This window comes from Pteropus alecto, unplaced genomic scaffold (genome assembly GCF_000325575.1).
Source record: "Pteropus alecto unplaced genomic scaffold, ASM32557v1 scaffold8, whole genome shotgun sequence".
Taxonomy (NCBI): domain Eukaryota; kingdom Metazoa; phylum Chordata; class Mammalia; order Chiroptera; family Pteropodidae; genus Pteropus; species Pteropus alecto.
Window position 1 is genome coordinate 7,961,244 of NW_006494609.1, and position 20,324 is coordinate 7,981,567.

Below are 20,324 nucleotides of genomic sequence, written 5' to 3' on the forward strand. Positions count from 1 at the left end.
TGGAAGGTGGGGAGTGGGACAAGGGAAGCCAGAGGAGAGGAGCCCCAGAATAGAATCCAAGCTGAGGGCAGCATGTGCTGCAGTATGGGTGACTGACAAAGGGAAAAAGGAGCGGGGTGGAAACAGATGGAAATCTACACTGGAAGTGTCACTTCCACCTGCATTTTACTGGCCAAAATGCGAGTCATAAGGCCAAACCTGATGTCAACGGGGCAGGAATATCATCTCTTCTTTACTTAGACACCAGTACTGAGGGTCTAAGGAAGGAAGAAAAGTCCAGGAGTTGAAAATAAAGATTACCAGCTCACAACTGGTTGCTCTCTAAATGCAGTGGAATGACGCAGTGCCTTACAAGTAGCACATGCTCCGTGAAAGGTGGGGGAACTAGATGAAATATGCCCAAGTGGAAAATGCCCCCACAATCCCAGCATTCTCTGCAGGAAAAGGACAATTGCTTGGCAAAGAGAAAGCAGTAAGTCTCTCGGGATACATTCAGGCTCAAACTAATAATGTGTTGCTTGAGGCAACCAATTTGTACAAACAAACCAATCTTGAAGAGGAGGAGGGGGAGACAATTTATGAAAGTAAACCTGGCCGATGCTCCCCACCCCCACCCGGTGCCCACCCCCACCTCTCCTCAGGAAAGCTTTTATTCCTGATTCTAATTCTGCAGAAAAATGCCATAGACACAAGTGGTTTCACAAAGCATGTTGAGTGAGTCCACCCATTAGTCAATGAGAACTAAAAGGATAAAAGAAACTGCTTTTCTGTAAATGCAGTTTACAAAAACTAGGCAAGGACATAAAATAGAACTTCTTCTGGGTTCAACTTAGCTGTTTTCTCACAACTTTAAAAAATTTTCTTCCCACAGATTAAATCCTAGTTCTAAAATATGAAGAATTCTGAAAACTACATTATGTTGCTATCATCGTAATAGCTATTCCCTATTATATTCCAGGACTTCTCTATAATCCTCTGATCAAAACTGCAAGCTCAGTATTATCATTATTATTTCTGTTCTATAGTTGAAGAACTTAAAGGTCACTGAGGTTAAATAATTTGCTGAATACCACAGAGCAGGAGAGTAGCAGAGCTGGTGTCTGACTCTGGTCTGTCAGAGTCAGAAGGTTATGGTTTCCATCATATCATATCCATTTCCTGCAAAGAATAAGCAACTAGCATTATGTGGTAAAAAGTTAAACACAAGCACATGGCTCTTTCACAGAAAAAAGACAGCAATATTTGAAATACTAGCCCCGCCAAAGCAAACTGGCCAGCACTCATCCCTCAAATAGATCAACCCCCAAAACAAACACACATTTCATGAAAGAAATTTTAAAATAGCTCCAGTAACATATTTAGTTTTATTTCTAAATGGAAATATTTTCATTCATATTTTTTTTGATTTTTAGTGATTATTATCATAAATAACTCAGATCCTATAGAAATAAATGAAGTAATGAATGAAGAAATAAATGAAATAAATAAATGAAAAAAGAAATAAATGAAGTATCTCCACCCCAAGATACCCAACATTAGCAGTTTTAGATTGATACACCATCAAACTGTTTTATATATGTATAAACAGAAATATGTTTATGTGTATGTATATACACATATGTATATACACACATACATGCTGATATAAGAAAACTATACACAGTCTAATACAGCCAAATGATCACACATTTTATTCTGCAACCTACCTTTTTCAATTAACATAACTGGGACATTTGCCATGGCTGCATAGCATTCCATTTTATTTGATATTTGGTTGGGTATTTTGGCTTTGTTTGTTTGCTTTTGCTAATATAAAGAGTGCTGCATAGTATACACTGGCACATGTCTAACTATTTCCTTGGGATAAGCTAATAGTTAAAGAGTATGACATTTAAACTAACGCCAACGGCTAGAATACCCTCCAGAAAGGTCTTTCCACGATCCTCGCACGCAAATGCCCAACTCTCATTCCCAGCTCTACGTGCTTTCAACCATTTAAACTTTACCAAGCCGACAGACTGAACTATTTAATCTGCACAAGTGATTATGGGGATTAATCGTCTTTCCACATCACTTCTTTGCATTTCTTCTTTTGTGATTGTATATATTTTTTTTAAATGAAATCTTGAGTGGAGGTTTAGAGAATTATAGAATTGGAGCAGGAAAGACAAAAAGATTGCTTGTTTTAAGACGTGGAAAGTATGGGGGCATCAGAAAAACTAAATTGGAGGGTATGAAAAAAGACGGAGGAGATGAGGTGCCCAGGGGCCAGTTCAGTAAGGATGTAACACTAAAGAATCAGGATTTGATCCTGAAGGCAGGAGACTAATCTGCACACTTGTAATCATCCAATTAATTATTTACTTAATGACTGTATTTCCCATAGGCTATATTCCAAAAAAAAAAAAAAAGGCTATCTCATTTAGAGCTTTTATCACTAATCATATTTACTTTTGAATTGTCATGTAAGCCAATGAGTCCAGCAGGATTAACCAGCTCCTTGGTGAACTATCAAGCCATTCTATGGATAAGCAGGTGAAGAGGCTGACTGAGGGGTTTATTAAGCATAAACAACTCCTTTCTCCTTTCTATAGCTGTGGGAAGTAGGCTATAAGTAGAGTATCAGAAACAAGATCAGTTTTTATACCAAGTGGCACTGCTAATGATGGGTCCAGAAAGACTATCTAGGATGGTTTATAGTGTCAATCTGGCTGTCTTGCACAGAGAAAGAAGACTGCTAAATTGGGTTTGCCTGCTGTTATGGGCTGAATTGTGTATCCCAGCCCCTAGTACCTCAGTATGACTGTATTTGGAGACAGGGTCTTTAAAGAGGTAGTGCAGTTAAGATGAGGTCATCAGGGTGGACTGAATCCACTATGACCGTCCTTATAAGAAGATACCAGGACACAGACACTCACAAAGACAAGACCACGTGAAGCAACAGTAGAGAGGCCTCAGAAGGAACCAACTCTGCTGACGCCTAAGAAGCAGACTCTCCAGCCCCATTCGGGGGGCAGCAACCCCAGTCGACTTTGTGACTGCAATGTCTCTAGAGATCCTGAACCCACCCAGCTAAATGACACTTCATTTCCTGACCCACAAAACCTATGAGATAATAAATGTTAGTTGCATTATATTTAAAAAAAAAAAAAGTTTTCTTGGATCTGAGGGTGTCCATTGCCATTGGCACTACTGCTTTTAACTTTTTCATAAATAAACCAAACTCTTGAGAAAGAGGCCCCATTGTTTAATTCAGGGGGAAAAAAGAAAGACGATGAAAACGTTCGAAGAGGAATGAAATTAAAAATAACCAGTTGTCCCTGGCCAATCTCTTAGGTTTTTAGATGATTCCCAGAGTGGGGGAGGGACAAGGAATTACAAGGCCTGGCTCTGCTGCTAACACTTACTAGGCCTTGGCTTTCTTACCCATAAAATGGATAAATTCTACTAAATAATCTCCTAAATTTCTTCTAAGTTTAAAGGTCTGTCATAGTTAAAGGAAATACCTATTTTTCAGAGGCTTCAGGGCAGATGACATTGAACTTGGGAGTGGGCACTATGTGCCAGCCACCGTAGTTTGAGTACTTCATGTCCACTGATATTTTGTTGGGTTTAAGTTAATATTACCTGAAAAAGGCATAGCTTGCCATTCTTTTTGAAGCCTGACTTTGCTGGGTGTGGAATGGTTTGCACAAGATTTAGTGAGCAATTTCTAGTCTCATTTAAATCAGTGATGTTATCTCACTCACCTGGGAAGCTAATTAAAGTAGGACACGCCATTCTTCACAATTGAATCCAATTACCTACATTTAAAATATTTAGGGACTGCAAATTTGCACAGCCTCTATGGAAAATAGTATGGAGGTTCCTCAAAAAACTAAGAATTGATCTACCTTATGATCCAGCAATCCCACTACTGGGTATTTATCCCAAAGACTTGAAAACTCATATCCAAAAAGATATTTGCACACCAATGTTCATAGCAGCATTATTCACAGTGGCCAGGACATGGAGGCAACCGAAGTATCCTACGATAGATGACTGGCTAAAGAAGCTGTGGTACATATATACAATGGAATATTACTCAGCCATAAGAAGAGATGAAATACTGCCATTTGCAACGACATGGATGGACCTTGAAATAATTATACTAAGCGAAATAAGACAGACAGAAAAGGTTGAAAATCACATGATATCACTTATATGTGGGATATAAACCTAAAAGCAACAAATGAACAGGATAGAGACTCAGAGACATGGACAATGGACTAGTGGTTACCAGAGGGGAGGGGGAGGGGGAGGGAAGGGAGTGAGGAGGAAAAAATTTTTTAAAAAAATGCTAAAAATAAAGAAATAAAGAAATATAAAAAAATTTAAAATAAATAAAAATTAAATTAAATTAAATATTCAGTAAATTCATTAAAAACTCGAATCTTTGTAGACCCGAGTACTTGGGACCAAGGTATTTTGAAGTTTTCTTTTTTCCTGAGGTGGGAGGCAAGGGCATAATGCTGATACATGTGGCTAAAAAAAGGAGATATAACTAAAAACATTCATTGGCCACCACCTCAGGTCCAGGCATTGCGCTGGAGACCGGACCATGGGGACAAAGCGAATATGAAAACATCACTGTTGCCCTGGAGGACCCGAGTTTGGTAGGAGACAGATGACTTCCAGGCGAAGAACACTCCATCCAAAGGTCACATAGGTAATACGGGGACCCTGACCTAGAGCAAAACTCAGGAAACAACCTGCTCAGGGTTGTAGCTAGGGGGAAAAGAATTTTAAATAAGTTGACTTATTTTTGTCTTCCAAGCAAAACATACTCAAGGTAAAAAAAAAAAAAATCTTAAAATACGAATATGTCTCAAAAACAAAAAGGATCCCCTGTAACTCCATTATGCACAATGATAATTAGTTTACTGGAAATCTGGGCCCCTGGATCTGGTCTATGCTCTTCTAGCTGCATCAGGATTATGACAAAACAGGCAACAGAGAAGAAATGTGTACCATCTTGAAAAGACACTTACAGCCCCAGTGATGATCTCTTTTATCATCCTTAACCAATAATGACTGAGTAAACTTTCTTGTTACAAAAATTGGGATCTGGAGTCCATAGCTTTCTACCCAGCATAAACACTTGTTTTTGAGAAGGAAAAAGAAAAAAAAAAGAGTACAAAATCCCTGGGGATATCCTACTGCTCTGGCAGAATTCTGCTGTGATCAGTTAAATGCAAATGAATCAAGAACATCTGGCTTGCATTTGTTTTAAAGCCCATGAGGGTTTATATACAAAGAAAGTTTGGCAAAATGCAGATTCCTTAATTTACAATTAAAAAAAAAAAAGGTCAAAAGGTGTAGCAGAGCCTGTGACAAAGTAAGGCTAACTTTGTAAATCCAGGAAAGTTTGTCAAAATATTCTTTTCTGGTTTCTCTGGTTTCCCAACACTTTAGCAATGGCATGCACCTCTAAGTCAAATTTGCCAATTTATGTATATTTGGGTTCCTGTACCAGATGACCAGGTAGGAAATGTGGGTTAAAGAGACTAAATTTACTTATATGTGTATATAAATATATATGTGTGTGTGTGTCTGTGTGTGTGCGCACACACATATAAGTATAAATTATACATAAATGTAGAAATACACATATGTCCATCCATCCAAATAATTACAGGTATTTTCAAAGTCTTTAATAAGCTAACAGACGCTATGAAACTTCAACAGAGGGGACACAGTATGACCTAACACACTGGCCCCCAGCATCCTGGTTTTTCTTGGGCTGCTGTATGGGACACACTTGGGAGAAATGCTGAACTCTTAAACCCAAATGAAATACAGATGTCTGGGATGCAGATGACTCACCGCATGCAATCTCATTCCTTTCATTCATGGATCCATTCAACAAACAATTATTAAACACCTGCTATGTGTTACCCAGTGTTGTTGTTCCTTGCTTTGTATATATGCCTGGGCATTCTAACCCCATGCTTAAATCTACAATTTCTTGTGCTTAAAAAGAAACCGAAATGGAAGCCGAATACTTAATAGTAGCTTGTGTCACTGTAAACATTTCTATGTTTTCTCTTTCCTAGTTGCAATGAACTTCAAAGGCTTATTTTTATTCCCCTGACCCTTTTATTGTTTATCCACCTATGTAAAACTAGTGGCATTACAGGGCTACCCTGCAGGGTGTGCCTGTCATCTAGGGAAAGGGGGCCCTGGGGACATAGGAGGTGAGAGAGGAAGCCAGTGTTATCAGGGAACTTGCCTATTTCCAGTTCTGTCCTTTGCTCAGGAGAGCTGAACTCCAGAGCAAACGTCAACACTGCTCTCCAGCTTTGCCCCACTCTATGATTCAGCCAAGGTAAGGAGATTTGTTTGCCTTGCTCCTCCTAATTATCCCCTTAGTGAGAAAATAAGAAAATATAGTCTGTCCCTCTACAATTATGCTGGGAATCGGGATTGCCCAGTGGGGCTGCCAGGTCCCTGCCTGCCTCAGATGATGGGAGGCTGCGGCTCGGTGCCTCTAATATGGAGTGATGGGGCCAAGGTAAACAGCCTGGGCCTGGGCCTCCATAATCCCTCTCCACACAGGTGAATCACGGAGCATCTGCCCCAGTAGCTTCCTCACACAGCACGCTGCCAGGGAAAGTCCAGGCCAGCTGGGCCAGCTAGGCTGAGAGAGTTCGTCTTCACCCCTTACTTCTCTCTACAATGCTAAAAGGCATGGGGGTGAACGTGGGGGGCAGATAAATGGCAACAGTCTCCCAAGGCAGCTCCCTCAAAGACCCACAGGCCTCTGCATTTACCCATGGCTCACTGCTGAGAACTGCAAAGCCCTTCTCGGATCCTATCCCACCACACATGTAGTTTACAGTCCTCTTTAGGGCAAGAAAGGAGTCGGCAGTAATTATAATTATCCTCATGTCCCATATAAAAGAGAAATGAGGCGCAGAGCTATTAAGTTAGGAATTTTCTTTTATTCCTACAGCGCTTGGCACTGTACAAGGCACCTTCCCTCACGCCCTGTAGCCCCACCCGGGCAGGATACTCAACCGTGAGGAAGGAAGGGAAGCTCTGGGGAGATGACGTGCCTAGAGGAAATAGACAGATGAGAGTCTGCTCCATAGCCTCAGGGGATTCAGTTCGCCCTGACTGAACCACTCAGCCTTGAAGGAGGGCTCTCCCAGAGATGGGCCCCATCGACCAGTCCCACAGACACATCAGACTTGATGACAACTGACAAGACAGGCCTGTGAAAGAAGCTGAAGGAGAATTTTCCCAACTTCCTCAAGGACAGTGACAAAACAAAGTTTCTTTGAAGAAAAAGGCAAGAATAAGGGTGAGAAGATTCAGTTTTCTGAGTTTCTGTCCTTGGTGGGGGACATACCCATGGCTACCACGCTCAGAGCCACACAGCGATGCCCTATTCTACGGAAGCTTCAGTTTAAAAAAACAAAACAAAAACAGAGACAATAAGACATGGTGTGTGTGTGTGTGTGTGTGTGTGTGTGTGTATGTGTGTGTGTGTGTGTCCAAGTTTAGTTTTATGAGAAAACACACACAATTGCAAGAGAAATGGGGAGTGGTTGAGGCTGAGTGCATTTAATAATCCTCACTGGGAGAGGGTTGAAAACTTTGTGATACATTCCCTGAACCTGTAAATCAGAGATTCAGATGCAAATGATCAAAAAGTAGGGGCGGGGGGTGGGGGGGATTGTCATTTACCACAAGGCTACAGACAGATAGGGAGGATTCTGAGCCCCAGGGTGGTGAATCTGGGAGGTGGAACCCTGCGAAAGGCAGCCAAGACAGGCGGGGTCTGTCAGACACCAGTTTCTGGGCGGGCCCTGCTCCCTTCTCAAGTTCTGGGCATGGAGGGATAGCGGCAGTTGGTTCAGTGGAACCCTGGAGAACCCAGTGTGGGCAAGCCCATTTATACTCTTTGGTGGGAAATTCTTGCCAGCCTTGCCCTTTGCTGCCCTGTGTCCCTCAGCCCCTGTGGCATTTTACAAAGGTTTATTCGATGAAATGGATGTCCCTAAAAAGTTTGAAAGATAAAATCTTCGACATACAAAGAAGAATCACTTAAGGTGTTCTCCCCGCCATCCCTACCCCCACTCCCCGTAAGTGCAGTGACATTTGCCATGGATTTACAGGTTTGGGTTTCCAGTCCATGAGTGACACTATTCATTTCCTCCTGGGTGCTTTTTGCCACTTCATTAATCTGCCATAAGGCGAATCACACTGACTTTGCTGTGAAAGTACCAAGGCTTTCTATGGGTGGAGTTTGGGGAATTTAGCTATTTCTCAACTATGCCTGTTTTCCCCTAAAAATAAAACTATCAAACTAAAAAAATATTTTTAATAAACAAAGGTTAGGAAGAGGTACAAGGCACTGCCACAGGCCTGCAGCCGAGTGGAAGACAGAGAGTCACTTGGCTGGAGAACTCTCCAATGTGTAAAGAATCTTTGAAGCTCTCAATAGCTCAATTGAAAGTACTTATAAATTCCCCACTGCTAGGGTAGATGGATAAATGCCAGGTTTAGAAGTACTTGGTCATTCTCCTAAACCTTGTTTTTCCTTATCCTCCTTCTACCCTGGGATCCAAGATGAGTTAAAGGCTTTTCAAAGACAAAACTCCACCCTGATTACACAGGTCGGGATGTTCAGGAAGAGCCTGATGGGGTTCCCACGGCTGGGGCTGCATCCAGAAATGCTCCCCACAGTGGAAATGGGGTGGGGGAATATTTCAGACACTGACCGGATCATCAGCCATGGAGATCAACCAGAATTGAGAGAGTGTCTGTGAAAACAAAATGCTGTAAAGAACTGCAGCTTGTGAAGAGAGAGACTGTGATAAACTAGGATTCCTTGCAATATTATCAAATATCAAACTAAATCCTGTCTGAACCCTTTCGTCTGCAAGAGAGATCTCTCTCCTTGTAGAACGTCCCCAATAGCACACAGTACGAGGGCGAATGTTAGTTACCCAAGTTTGAAAAATGATCCAGAAACAAATTCCTAAACAACATTTTTGAGAAGGAAAAACAAATTATTCTTGGACATGCTGGGTAATTCCAGGCACAGAGAAACTACTAGAAACTCCATTATTTTCAGAAGAAAACAATCTCTTGGGCAAAATAACCAAAACACCAAGAATACACAACATGTTTGCAATGTTGTCCTAACCCATACTGTGGTGCTTGTTGACAAGTCCATATGCCACCTGCAAAGCCAGCCAGCAGTTCATCCTACACCTACGGGAAACTTAATGAATAAACCACAGGATGTTAGAGACTGATGTATAGCTCAATTCAGGCACGATAGAATAAACATAACTGCAAAATGATTTGTAGCCTAGACACAGTGGCTGAGTCCTGATTTTCATTCTGTTTCACATAACATTTACTTTTTTCTCTGCTAAAATCTCTCTTGCTGAAGAAGAAAGATGTGTGGGTGGCAGGATAACAGATTCAGCCTTGTGCATATTTCATGTAGTTAGTTATCCAAGGAGAAACTGAATTGACAGGGAACAGGACTTGTACCGAACCCTCAGAAAACAACACATTAAGACAGACTGTCAAATGGTTTCCCAATATTAATCATCTACCAACCAATCAACCAATCTGTATACATGCTTTTTTCCAATGAAATTTTTAACCACTCAGGATTCTAGCTTTTTAACTGGATGACTACGTCTGACCTCATTCTGCAGAGATTTTAAGAGTGGCAACAGGTCACCAAAAGTGATTTGCAAAGCCCTCTGGCTTGGTGCTCCGTCTTACCAGTCGAGTCAGCCCCAGAGGCCCTGCCACTCATCTGCTCCTCTGCGCCAATGAGCTGCAGGTCTGTGTACGAGGGGCCACAACTAGGACTACTGGTGTCTTCAGAATGTGTGGTCCAGCTGCTCTCAGAGGTCAGCGGGCATCTCCCCAGGGAGTTGAAGGAAGGGCACGTCCAGCATGGCATGGTCAATGGTAGGCCTGGAGATAGACCAAAAACCAAAAACATACAATATAAATGGGTGTATTTTGTTTATCTTTGTGTTTGTCTTACTTTCATGTTACTCAGATCCTATGAAATCTAAAAAGGCACACAGGCAAGGCAGTATAGGCAGTATCACTCATGATACTGACAGGGACCCCACTGTGAGTCAGTACCAAAATCATTACTACTCATGACCCTCAAATCAAAAATAAATCTTACTAATGTTCCTAATTTGTCCAGTTTATTGCCTTCCACAAGGTTTCTCCATGGTATTACATAAGAATCTTATTCCAAATTTCAGTACTGAAAATGAGAGCTGAAAATAGTGTGGACAGGGAAGGAAGAATAAAAAAGAAACTGGGATTTATTGAGTACCCATGACATGTCAGACACATTACAAATGCTATCTCATCCCAGCTATCCTGAGAAATAAGCAGTAGTCTTATTTTACACAATAGGAAACAGACTCAGAGAAGTTAGGTAGCTTGTTCAAGAAGATCAAGTCAGTTCTCCTGGCTGGAAAATCAAAATTATAGAGTTAGATTAAGACATAGGAAGGGAACATTGAGATTTAAGAGGGAAGAAAGAATAAATAGCTGTATTTGTAACATGGTATAAATATAAAACTACAGAGAATTTATTTTATTTTATTTTATTTTTTAAATGCCTACAGCACCTGGTATTCCTAAATGGTCTCTCATCCAAGTACTAACCAGGCCCGACCCTGCTTAGCTTCCGAGATCAGATGAGATTGGGCACGTTCAGGGTGGCATGGCAATAGACTAAAACTACAGAGAATTTTCACTCCGTATTTTCTCAGGCATTTACAAGGCATATAGATGGTTTCTATCTGGTGTGCTCATGGTTCAACACCACCAAAGCGGGGGGGGGGGGGGCAGCAGCGGGGATGAGGAGAGGTGCAGGGCAGGGGTTCTATGGAAAGTAACCTCAACCTCACAGGGTAATCTGATCATAAGTTCCTAACTAGGTGGGTCAAGGTGGGTAATGACGCCCTAGGCAGGTAACTTCTTTCGTAAAAGGTTTATCTTTGCCTTACACAAGCCCTGTCCATAGTTTCTGGGCATCTAGGTTAAAACACCTTTGAAAAGACTCTTTTCAGACCCCTCCTTCTAAATTTCCACCGCCCTCAAGAGAGCACATAATCTTGTTATCTATCCTGTAATCTCATCCCCGCCTAGCTTTCTCCCACCTTCAAGTAATCTTCCTTACATTTCCTCCTTAATTCCAAGTGCATAAAAGAAGCTGCAAACTGTCATTTTTTGGAAGCCTTTTTCTCAGTCTGTTAAGATCTTGCTTCCAGGTGTATCCTTTATTTGGCTCAAATAATTTATTATAAAAATTCTCTATAGTTTGAACATTCTTACATCGACAGATGAAGCAAAATAACATTATTTAAAATACAATACGCGGTGAGCCAGAAAGTAAAGAATTCTCAGAGGCCAAATGAAACCTCAAACCCAGAAATGGTAAGCAGAGCACACAACTTGATTTTCACACCCTGACAACTGTGAATAAACTAGGAAGAAATTTGAGTTGGAATTTTAAATATCTTGTAAAGAATGCAAAGGGTGGGGAGGTGGGGGACTAGGGTAAACCCAAGATGGGAAATCTAACAGATTTGATGCATAAAGCTAGAATTCTGAGCAGCCTCAGTCAAAGAGTAAACTTGAAATAACCCCCAAGCCCAAGGTGGGGATAAGAAAAAAGAATTATCTGCCTTAAGCCTGGGTGCAGGGTAGAGAGAAAAAAACCTGAGAATTTATAACCACAAGCTGTCCCACATAGGAGTTTGCACCTAAAACCAGTTGTGTGGTCTGAAAAGCCTCCAGTCTGAGAATTTAGTTGAAGTATTTCCAGGTTGGTAGTGGCCTCAGGCACCTGGGAAAAGCAAATACTAATCCTTTCTGGAGAAAGATACTTTAAAACCAGCCTTCTCAGAATGTTCCTAAGTTGATGTGCATGTGGTTTTTAAAAAAATCATAAATAAATAAATCATTAAATATATAAGCAATCAAGTTACTATGAACAACAGCCAGAGAGCCAGCAAGGTGTGGGGGGTAAAGGAGAGGGGGTATTGGGAAGGGGCAGGGTGCGACGGAGGAAGCAGACAGACTCAAACCTGCAAAGAATTTAGACACTAGAATTATTAAGCAGAAAATATAAGTGTTTAACATGTTTAAAGAAACAAGAATAAAAGAAAGTGAAAACATGAGAAAGGGGCACATAGCATTGTAAAAGAACTAAATGAACTTCTGGAAAAGAAAAAATACTACTACAAATACAAAACTGGACAGCATAGAGAGACAAAGAGTTGAAAATATGAAAGAGAAATTAAAAGCAGGGAGGAAAGAGAAGGCGAACATTTTGAAAAAATGCTGGCTAAGAATTTCCCAGAATTTATGAAAGATTTTATTTGTCAGATTAGAAATCTCAAGGTATTGCAAACAGGGTAACAACTCCACAAGTAGACATCAAAACTATATAAGACCAAGGACAAAGAGAAGATCTTAAATAAGATTACTTTCAAAGAAATGATTAGACTGACTACCACCTTCTCAACAGCAAGAGAAACCAAAGCACAATTCAATGCACTGACAGAAAATAATGATCAAACAGGACTGTATACTCAGTAAAGAGATCTTCAAAGAGCAAGAGTAAAATAAAGACAGTTTAGAGAAACAAAAACAATAAACCGATCTAAAGAAGGAAGAAAAGGTGAGGAAAAGAAACATAAGATAGAAATAAAACTGAATCAGTATTTGATAATAAACATAAATGGAATAAATGTGCTAGCTAAAAGAAAAGACTGTCAGGATGAATAAGCAAGTGAAATCCAAAATCCTGGTTACAAAAGACACACCTAAAATATAAAGATTCATTGATGATGAAAGTAAAGGGATGGGAAAGCCATACAAGATAAATTATTAATAAAAAAAACTATATATTATAAACTATAGATAAACTTTAAAGTAAAAAGCATCATCAGAGAGCGGATTAAAACAAAATGGTGAACATTTCAAATCATCAAAAATATATAATAATTATTATAAATTTTTATATACTTAATAATATAGTCTCAAAGTTATTAATGTAAAAATTGACAGAACTACAGAAAGCAAGAAATATTCATCATCATAATAGGAGATATAAAGACATATCTCTCTCAGTAACTGACAGATCAAGCAGGCAAAAAAAAATAAACAAGGAAATGGAAGATATATAAACAACGAACTGATCTAATGGTCATAATAGTTATCTGTGTTCATGGTGTGTTTGATAACAATTTTCTGACGTTTGTTAAAATTTTCTTCATGCCATAGTATGTGGTCACTTGTCATAAAAGTTCTAGGTGTGATTATGAAGAATATGCATTCTTCACCTGTGGAGTGCAGTGTTCTATATATCTATTTATCTAAAAAAGGCAATCTGAAAATTTTAGAAAATAAACATTCTTCTAAATAATTCATCAGTCAAAGAAGGAATCACAATGAATATTAGAAAATATTCAGAACCAAACAATAATGAAATTACTATATGAAAACTTTAAGAATGCAGGTAAGGTAGGGGAATTAAAAGGGGTCAAATATTTGGTGACAGAAAGAAATCTAACTATGGGAGGTGAACACACCTGAAATGTAAATATATATACGCCTTACTGTTAAAATGTATAGCTGAAACATACTGGATTTCGTTAAGGAACGTCACCATAAAAAAAAATTAATTAAAAAAAAAAAAGAATGCCAGTAAGAAGTATTATCAGGGAAAGTTGATTGCTTCCATTAGAAAAGAACTTAAATGTAATATGATAAACTTCCAATTTATCAAGTTACAAATGGATGAGCAAAATAACCAAAAAATGTTAGAAAAAACAAAATAATAAGCATAAAAGCATAAATTGTTGAAAAATTTTAAAACATACATAGGCAAATAATTCTTTGAGAAAACTAATAGGATTGAAAAACTATTGAGAAAAATCAAGGAAAAAAGAGCACAAATAACATTAAGAACGAAAAAGGGTACAAATTACAAATATTATCTATAAAAAGGAAGCAAGGAAGAAAAATAACGGATGTCTTTACACCAATACATTTGAAACAGAGATAAAACAGAACTATAGAAGACTTCGGAAAACGTAACGTTTCAAAACTGATTCAAGAAGCAAATTAAAAACCTTACCATCCAATAACCATGAAATAAAATTAATCAGACCTTAAAACCTTCCCATAAGGAAAATGTCAGGCCAGATGGTTTTATGGAAAAGTTATACCAAACTTTAAAGGAAAAAAATATTTCAATCTTCCATTAACTCTTCCAGAGTACAGAAAAGGAAGGATCCCTCACCAACTCATCCTATGAGGTTAGCATTTCCTGACATCAAAACCCGACAAAGTGTACCTTATTCACACTTATATTCTCCAATATGAGAATTACAGATGAATCTCAATCATGGACATAGATAGAAAAACCCCAAACAAATCATTATCAAAGAGAATCTAGTGATCTATGAAAAGGATGACTACAACCATGTCTAAATTGTGTTTAGCTAATGAATGAAAGGTTGTTTTAACACATTGTGTCGCAACCTTTTTTCATTATTGCCTCTCTAAAGAGCCTATTACACATTTTTTCCCTCTAACCACCCTCTCTCCCTTGAATTCCATTCCTCCACCCAGTAGAATACCACAACCAGAAAATTAACGTTAACATAATCCACCAGTCTTCTTCCTACTTCCCCAGTTTTATATGTACCCCATGTGTATTTAGTTCTATATAATGGTACCAATTTTTAGGTTTGTATAGTCTCCACCACAGTCAAGATACAGAACAGTTCCATTGCCACAGGATCCTTCGTGTTACCCTTTTATACCCACTCCCACCTCTTCCCCTCATACCCTATCCCTAACCCCTGGGAAGCACTAATTTGTTTTCCATGTCTGCCATTTTGTCTTTTCAAGAATGCTATATAAATAGAATTACGCAGCCTATAACCTTTTAGGACTGGCTTTTATTACTCAGCATAATGCCTTGAGAACCAGTCAAGGGGTTGAATATATCAACATTTCATTCCTTTTTATTGCTGAGCAGTATTCCATGGTACGAATATGACAAAGTCTAACCATCCACCTGTCAAAGGACATCTGGGCTGTTTCAGGTTCTTAACTATTATGAATAAAAGTGCTATGAATATTTGTGTACAATCTTTTATGAACATAAGTTTCCAATTTTCACTGTTGGATTTTGAGGTTTCTTTATATAGTCTTGATACTCGTGCTTTGTTGGATATGTGGTTTGCAAATATTTTCTCCCAGTATATAAATTGTCTCTTTATCCTCTTAACAGGGTCTTTTGCAAAGTAAAAATTTTTTAATTTTAATGATGTCCAATCCGTCAATTCTCCTTGAATATTAATACCACAGATATGTCTATTACATACTGTATATGTACATAGCTATACTGTACACATAAAAAGAAAAATATTTCTTTGCCCCTCCACTACTTTTAGCACCCCTGCCAGTAAAACCAACCTGTTGAGAATGCATGGGTTAACATTACAAAAGCAATTAATGTAATTCACCATAATAATACATTAAAAGGATAAAAATAATATTATCATAATAGATATGGAAAAAGCACTGAATAAACTTTAATAATATCTATTTCTGGTAGTAACTTTTGGTGAGCTAGAAACAGAAGAGGCTCCCTAAACCTAGTAGAGGTAACCCCAAAACCCTACAGTAAACAGCACTCAAGACTGGAAAACTTTCTCTTGGGAAACCAGATCAAGATGACGGTGCCCATTACACCCACTCTAATCAACATCATATTTGTGATCAGAGCCTTAACGGTAAGGCAGGAAGTGAAAAGGAGTGAAAAAACAAAACTCATTATGTGCAGATAATATTTTTGTTTACATAAAATAACCAAAGACTCTACAGATAAATTATCAAAGTAATAATTTTAGCAAGGTACTGTGATTTTTTTAAATCAATATATAAATGAATTGTAATTCTGAAAACCAGCAAAAAATATTTAGAAAATTAAACTTAAAACAAGATAGCATTTATAATAGCAACAAAAAATATAAAGCATATATAGTAATAAACCTAATATAAGATGTATAGGGCCTCAGAGGAGATAATTCTAAAGTATGTTAACAGACCACAGAGAAGACCTAAATAAATGGAGAAATACACTGTATCTAGGGATTAAAAGATGTAATGTTGTAAAGATGGTATTTCTCCCCAAAATGGTTTATAGATTTATTGCATTCTCAATCAAAATCCTAGCATGATTTTTCCCTCATATTAATGAACAGATTCACACTATTAGATATGAATAAAATAGAATTTTTAATAATATAAATATATTTAAAGTAAATAAAAGAATACTGAGAACATACTATGTGGAAAAATACACAATTAGACTTCTTCATATCATAGAGAAAAATCAATCCTAAATGGAATGAATGTCAAAGTGTGAAAAGCTACACAAAAAAATACTTCAGAAGACATATATGTTTCTAAATCTGCTCATGACTTTGGGATAGAGGAAGATCTTCTTTACCAGAACACAGAAAACACTAAGCGTAAAAAAATTTTAATTTCATATCACTAAAATTAAGAACTTTCCATCAAATGACACCCTGAAGAGAGTAAAAAGACCATCCACAGGGTAGGAAATAATATCTGCCATACATCATATCAGCGAGGAACTCTTAGAAATTAGCATTTAAAGGGGAGAGACCCTAACAAAAATATGAATAGCCATTTTATGAAAGGGAAAAACCCAAATAGAAAAAGATGCTCAACCTCATTAATCTAGAAAATGCTTTCTAGTAATCTAGAAAACGCAAATAAAAACCATATGAGATACCATTCGTCTCCTCACTTCCCTTCCTCCCTGCCTCCCCATGACAAAAATTTAAAAATATGGCAATCCCAAGTGTCGATGAGGAAGGGGAGCTGCAGCATTTTTTCGATATGGCTGACAGGAGAGTAAATTGATGTCTTCTGATAAAGCTGAAGATAAGCACATTCTACTGCGCAGCCATTCCCCATCAACTTTTTCATACAAAAGAACCATGTGCGCATGTTCACCAGGATTTATGCGAAGAATATTCACAGATAAAAAGAATGTGCAAAGCAGCACATTTTTAATTGCCAAAAAGAAGCAGCAATTCAAATATCCATCAATAATAGAAGGCATAAATGAATTGTGGTATAATATAATGAGATTTACAGCAATAAAAAATAAAGGAACTACAGCTACATGTAATAACATGGAAAAAAATCTCATATAATGTTGTGTTAAAGGATCAAGCAAGCCATGGATTATTTTATTTACATAAAATTCAAAACATAGTGGAATTCAATTATATCATTCTCAATGCACATATAAGTAGGAAAGCTGTTAAGAAAAGTAATGCAATTATTTCATAAAACCCAGGAAAGTGGTGATCTAGAAGGCAGAGAAGGAGATGTCTAGAAGGAGGAGGGAAACATGGGGGCTTATAGATGATAAATTCCATTTATTACACTGGGTGGGGGGTTGTACTATTGTTCTTTATAACATTCATTTAAAATGTTTCTTTTATTAAAAAATAAAAATTTAATATATATTTAAAAAATATAACTTAATATTCATTTAAAATGTTCCTTAAAATAATAAAGCTTATTAACACCACATATCAAAAGGCTCCAATTACTCAGCAAGGAAGCTATTTTAATTATTTATATTTTCACATTAGATTCTACATTTCTTAGATAAAACTCCAGTATTGCCCTTAAAAGAGAAACTAAAAAAGTAATGAAGCTGGGAGAGGCAGTCTCTACATGCAACAAACTGTTCTAATTTGGTTTAATATACTTTATTTACCCACTTAGAAATCTTGGATGAGTCATTTTATTTAGGTTCTGAATTGAATGTCTTCTGGCCACAAAATCAGTTTAAGTATTGAGCCTGAACTCTTTTCTCAGAGGCCAGACCTTTGATAGCTGGGCCACACAGCAACAGGTTGCTGTCATCATGGTGTTTCCATCCAGCAAAGAAAAAATATTAAAAAGATAGAAATGTGCCTCTCCTCCTCTCCTATGAGATTGTGTGTAAGGATCCTGGATCCAGACTGCCTGGTTCACATCCTGGATCCCTATAGCCTGGGGCAAGTTACCTGATCCATCTGTTCTTATGAGGTTTTTGCCTGTAAAATGGGGCTAAAAATAGTACCACCTCATAAGGGGATTAGGTTAGTAATGACAAAGGACTTGTAAAAGTGCTCAGCATAAATGAAGTACTCAAAAAGGGTTAAGTGGTAGCCATTATTTCCAGACATGTCCCAATCTACTTGGAATCTCCACTCAGATCTCTAACTTTACAAGTCTGAATCCAAGTTCCTGTTACCCCTTCTCCACCAGATCCTTCATCCATTCAGGTGCTCAGAACAAAACCATCCAGTCATCCTTGATTCTTCTCGCATTTGGTCTATCACAACTTGTCAGTCCTATCTTCTGCATACATCTGGAATCCAACCACTTTCCACCATCTCCAAGCTACCACCCTGGTCTCAGCCACCATCCTCTCCTGCCTGGATCACTGCAATGGCTTCCCTCCTGGTCTTCCTGCTTCTCTGCTTGTCCTCCTCTCAATCTGTCCTCAACAATTTTAATAGAAATACCTGTTAAAACTTAATTCGGATCATACCACACCTCTACTCAAAAAACCCTCCGACAGTTTCCCACCTCACTCACAGTAAACGTCAAAGTCCTCACCATTCTCTGCCGGGATCAGGCAGTCTGAGTCCCCACCACCGCTCTGCCTGGGTCCCCCTATTCTTCCCAATTCTTTCCACTCCAGTCACACACCAGGCACACAGTCACCTTCCAGAGACTCCTCACTTGCAGTTCCTTCCATCTGGAAGGTTCCTTACCCGATTTCTGCAAGGTCACTCCTTAACTTCTCTAAAGTCTTCACTCAAAAGCTACGGCAGAGTCACTCCCTGATCTTATGTAAAATTTCACATCCTCCCTACTCATTTTTTGCCTCATTTTTCTCTCCTTCCTACTTAAATCATCTAACACACTTACGCTGTACCTACTTTTTTATTATATTTCTGGTATGGCTCACCCAGCAGAAGGTATACTCCATGCGGCAGGAATAATCTGCTGAATCCCCAGTGCCTTGAAGTGACTGGCACATAGTGGGGTGGCAAAGCACCATTAGTTGAATGAATAATAAACGTACAAGATGTCAGTTGAAATAACACAGCGAAAATAATACTTTTCTTTTTATCTTTGGGATCCTGGGTAGATTAAAAATTTAAATACTTATACATTTTGATGTCATGTCCTTTATTTATACTTTGATGTCTACTCACTTGGGCTATAGGATTTTCCCCCAGCATTGTAAACATGCTCACCCGTGAATGCAAAATAGATCAAATTCCAGTTCTCATCATGGCTCCCCTGCTATTTCACAGTTGGCCTTGAAAAGCGGCTGTCCCGGGACAGGTTCAGAGCAGCAGCACATCCCCACCCTAGAAGGCTGTGCTGGTGACCCCTGGCCCAACTGTTAAGTCAGCTCAGCTTGCGGAGAGCAGGGACTGTGGCTGACTTTCTCATAATTGCTTTCCCAGAACCTAAATGTGTGTTGCATGAATGAACTAGTTAATTAACACATGCTTGGGTAGTTTACTGTATTTTGTGACCCACACTGTGGGTGGGATAGACCAAAAAGCCTGCCTGGGTGAGTTAGCACATTCTCTGGAGGAGGAGAATATCGGAGTTTTACTAAAATATTTTGAGGCTCCTTTTAGATAACTGGAAAAGCCATCTTTGAGAGCCCCCCATGGTATGATGGTAGCTTCAGATCCAACAAAAATATCATGGAGTTTTACGTGTGCTTTTTAAGGCAGCCCCCAGGGAAAAATACATGTATGTGTGTTTGTGCATGTCTATGTATGTAGGTATATACTCATAAGTGTGTTATATGTATGTTATGCCTGTGTGTATGTGTATCTATGTATATGTATGTGGTATGAGTATGCATATGTGTGTATGCTTGTGTGTATAACAATGAGAAATCAAAAACTAACAATAATAGTCAGCTAATAAGAAAAAGGAGCGATGCAGAAGAGGCTGGCCTACTTTCCTACCTAACAGCTCACCGGCCCCACAAACATGAGTCTTTTAGACACTCTATAGTAGGTTTCCTACAATGCATCTTTCATCTTTTCATTTGTTAATCCAACAGATGCTAAGTGAGCACCTTCTAAATTCCAAGCACCATATTCTGGGATAGAGAGAAAACGGAGATT

The 20,324-nt window shown here is 38.6% G+C and overlaps 1 protein-coding gene, 1 long non-coding RNA gene and 1 pseudogene across 6 annotated transcripts in view; 1 reads left to right on the forward strand and 2 right to left on the reverse strand.

Moving 5' to 3' along the window:
- The window catches only part of LOC112473647, a 91,398-nt gene extending 81,612 nt beyond the window's left edge, over positions 1-9,786 (forward strand). Inside the window, exons 4-5 of the long non-coding RNA XR_003044092.1 lie at positions 4,573-4,708; positions 6,995-9,786. This is a non-coding gene — a long non-coding RNA (uncharacterized LOC112473647). The remainder of the gene's footprint in view (positions 1-4,572; positions 4,709-6,994) is intronic.
- STON2 (stonin 2) overlaps positions 1-20,324 on the reverse strand; it is a 114,694-nt gene that overhangs the window by 55,763 nt on the left and 38,607 nt on the right. For all 5 annotated transcript variants that reach the window (XM_015599637.2, XM_006925634.3, XM_025041991.1 and 2 more), the window contains exon 4: positions 9,793-9,990. In XM_015599637.2, coding sequence (XP_015455123.1) covers positions 9,793-9,990 — 198 coding nt within the window. The remainder of the gene's footprint in view (positions 1-9,792; positions 9,991-20,324) is intronic.
- Positions 10,659-10,777, reverse strand: LOC112473719 (annotated as a pseudogene).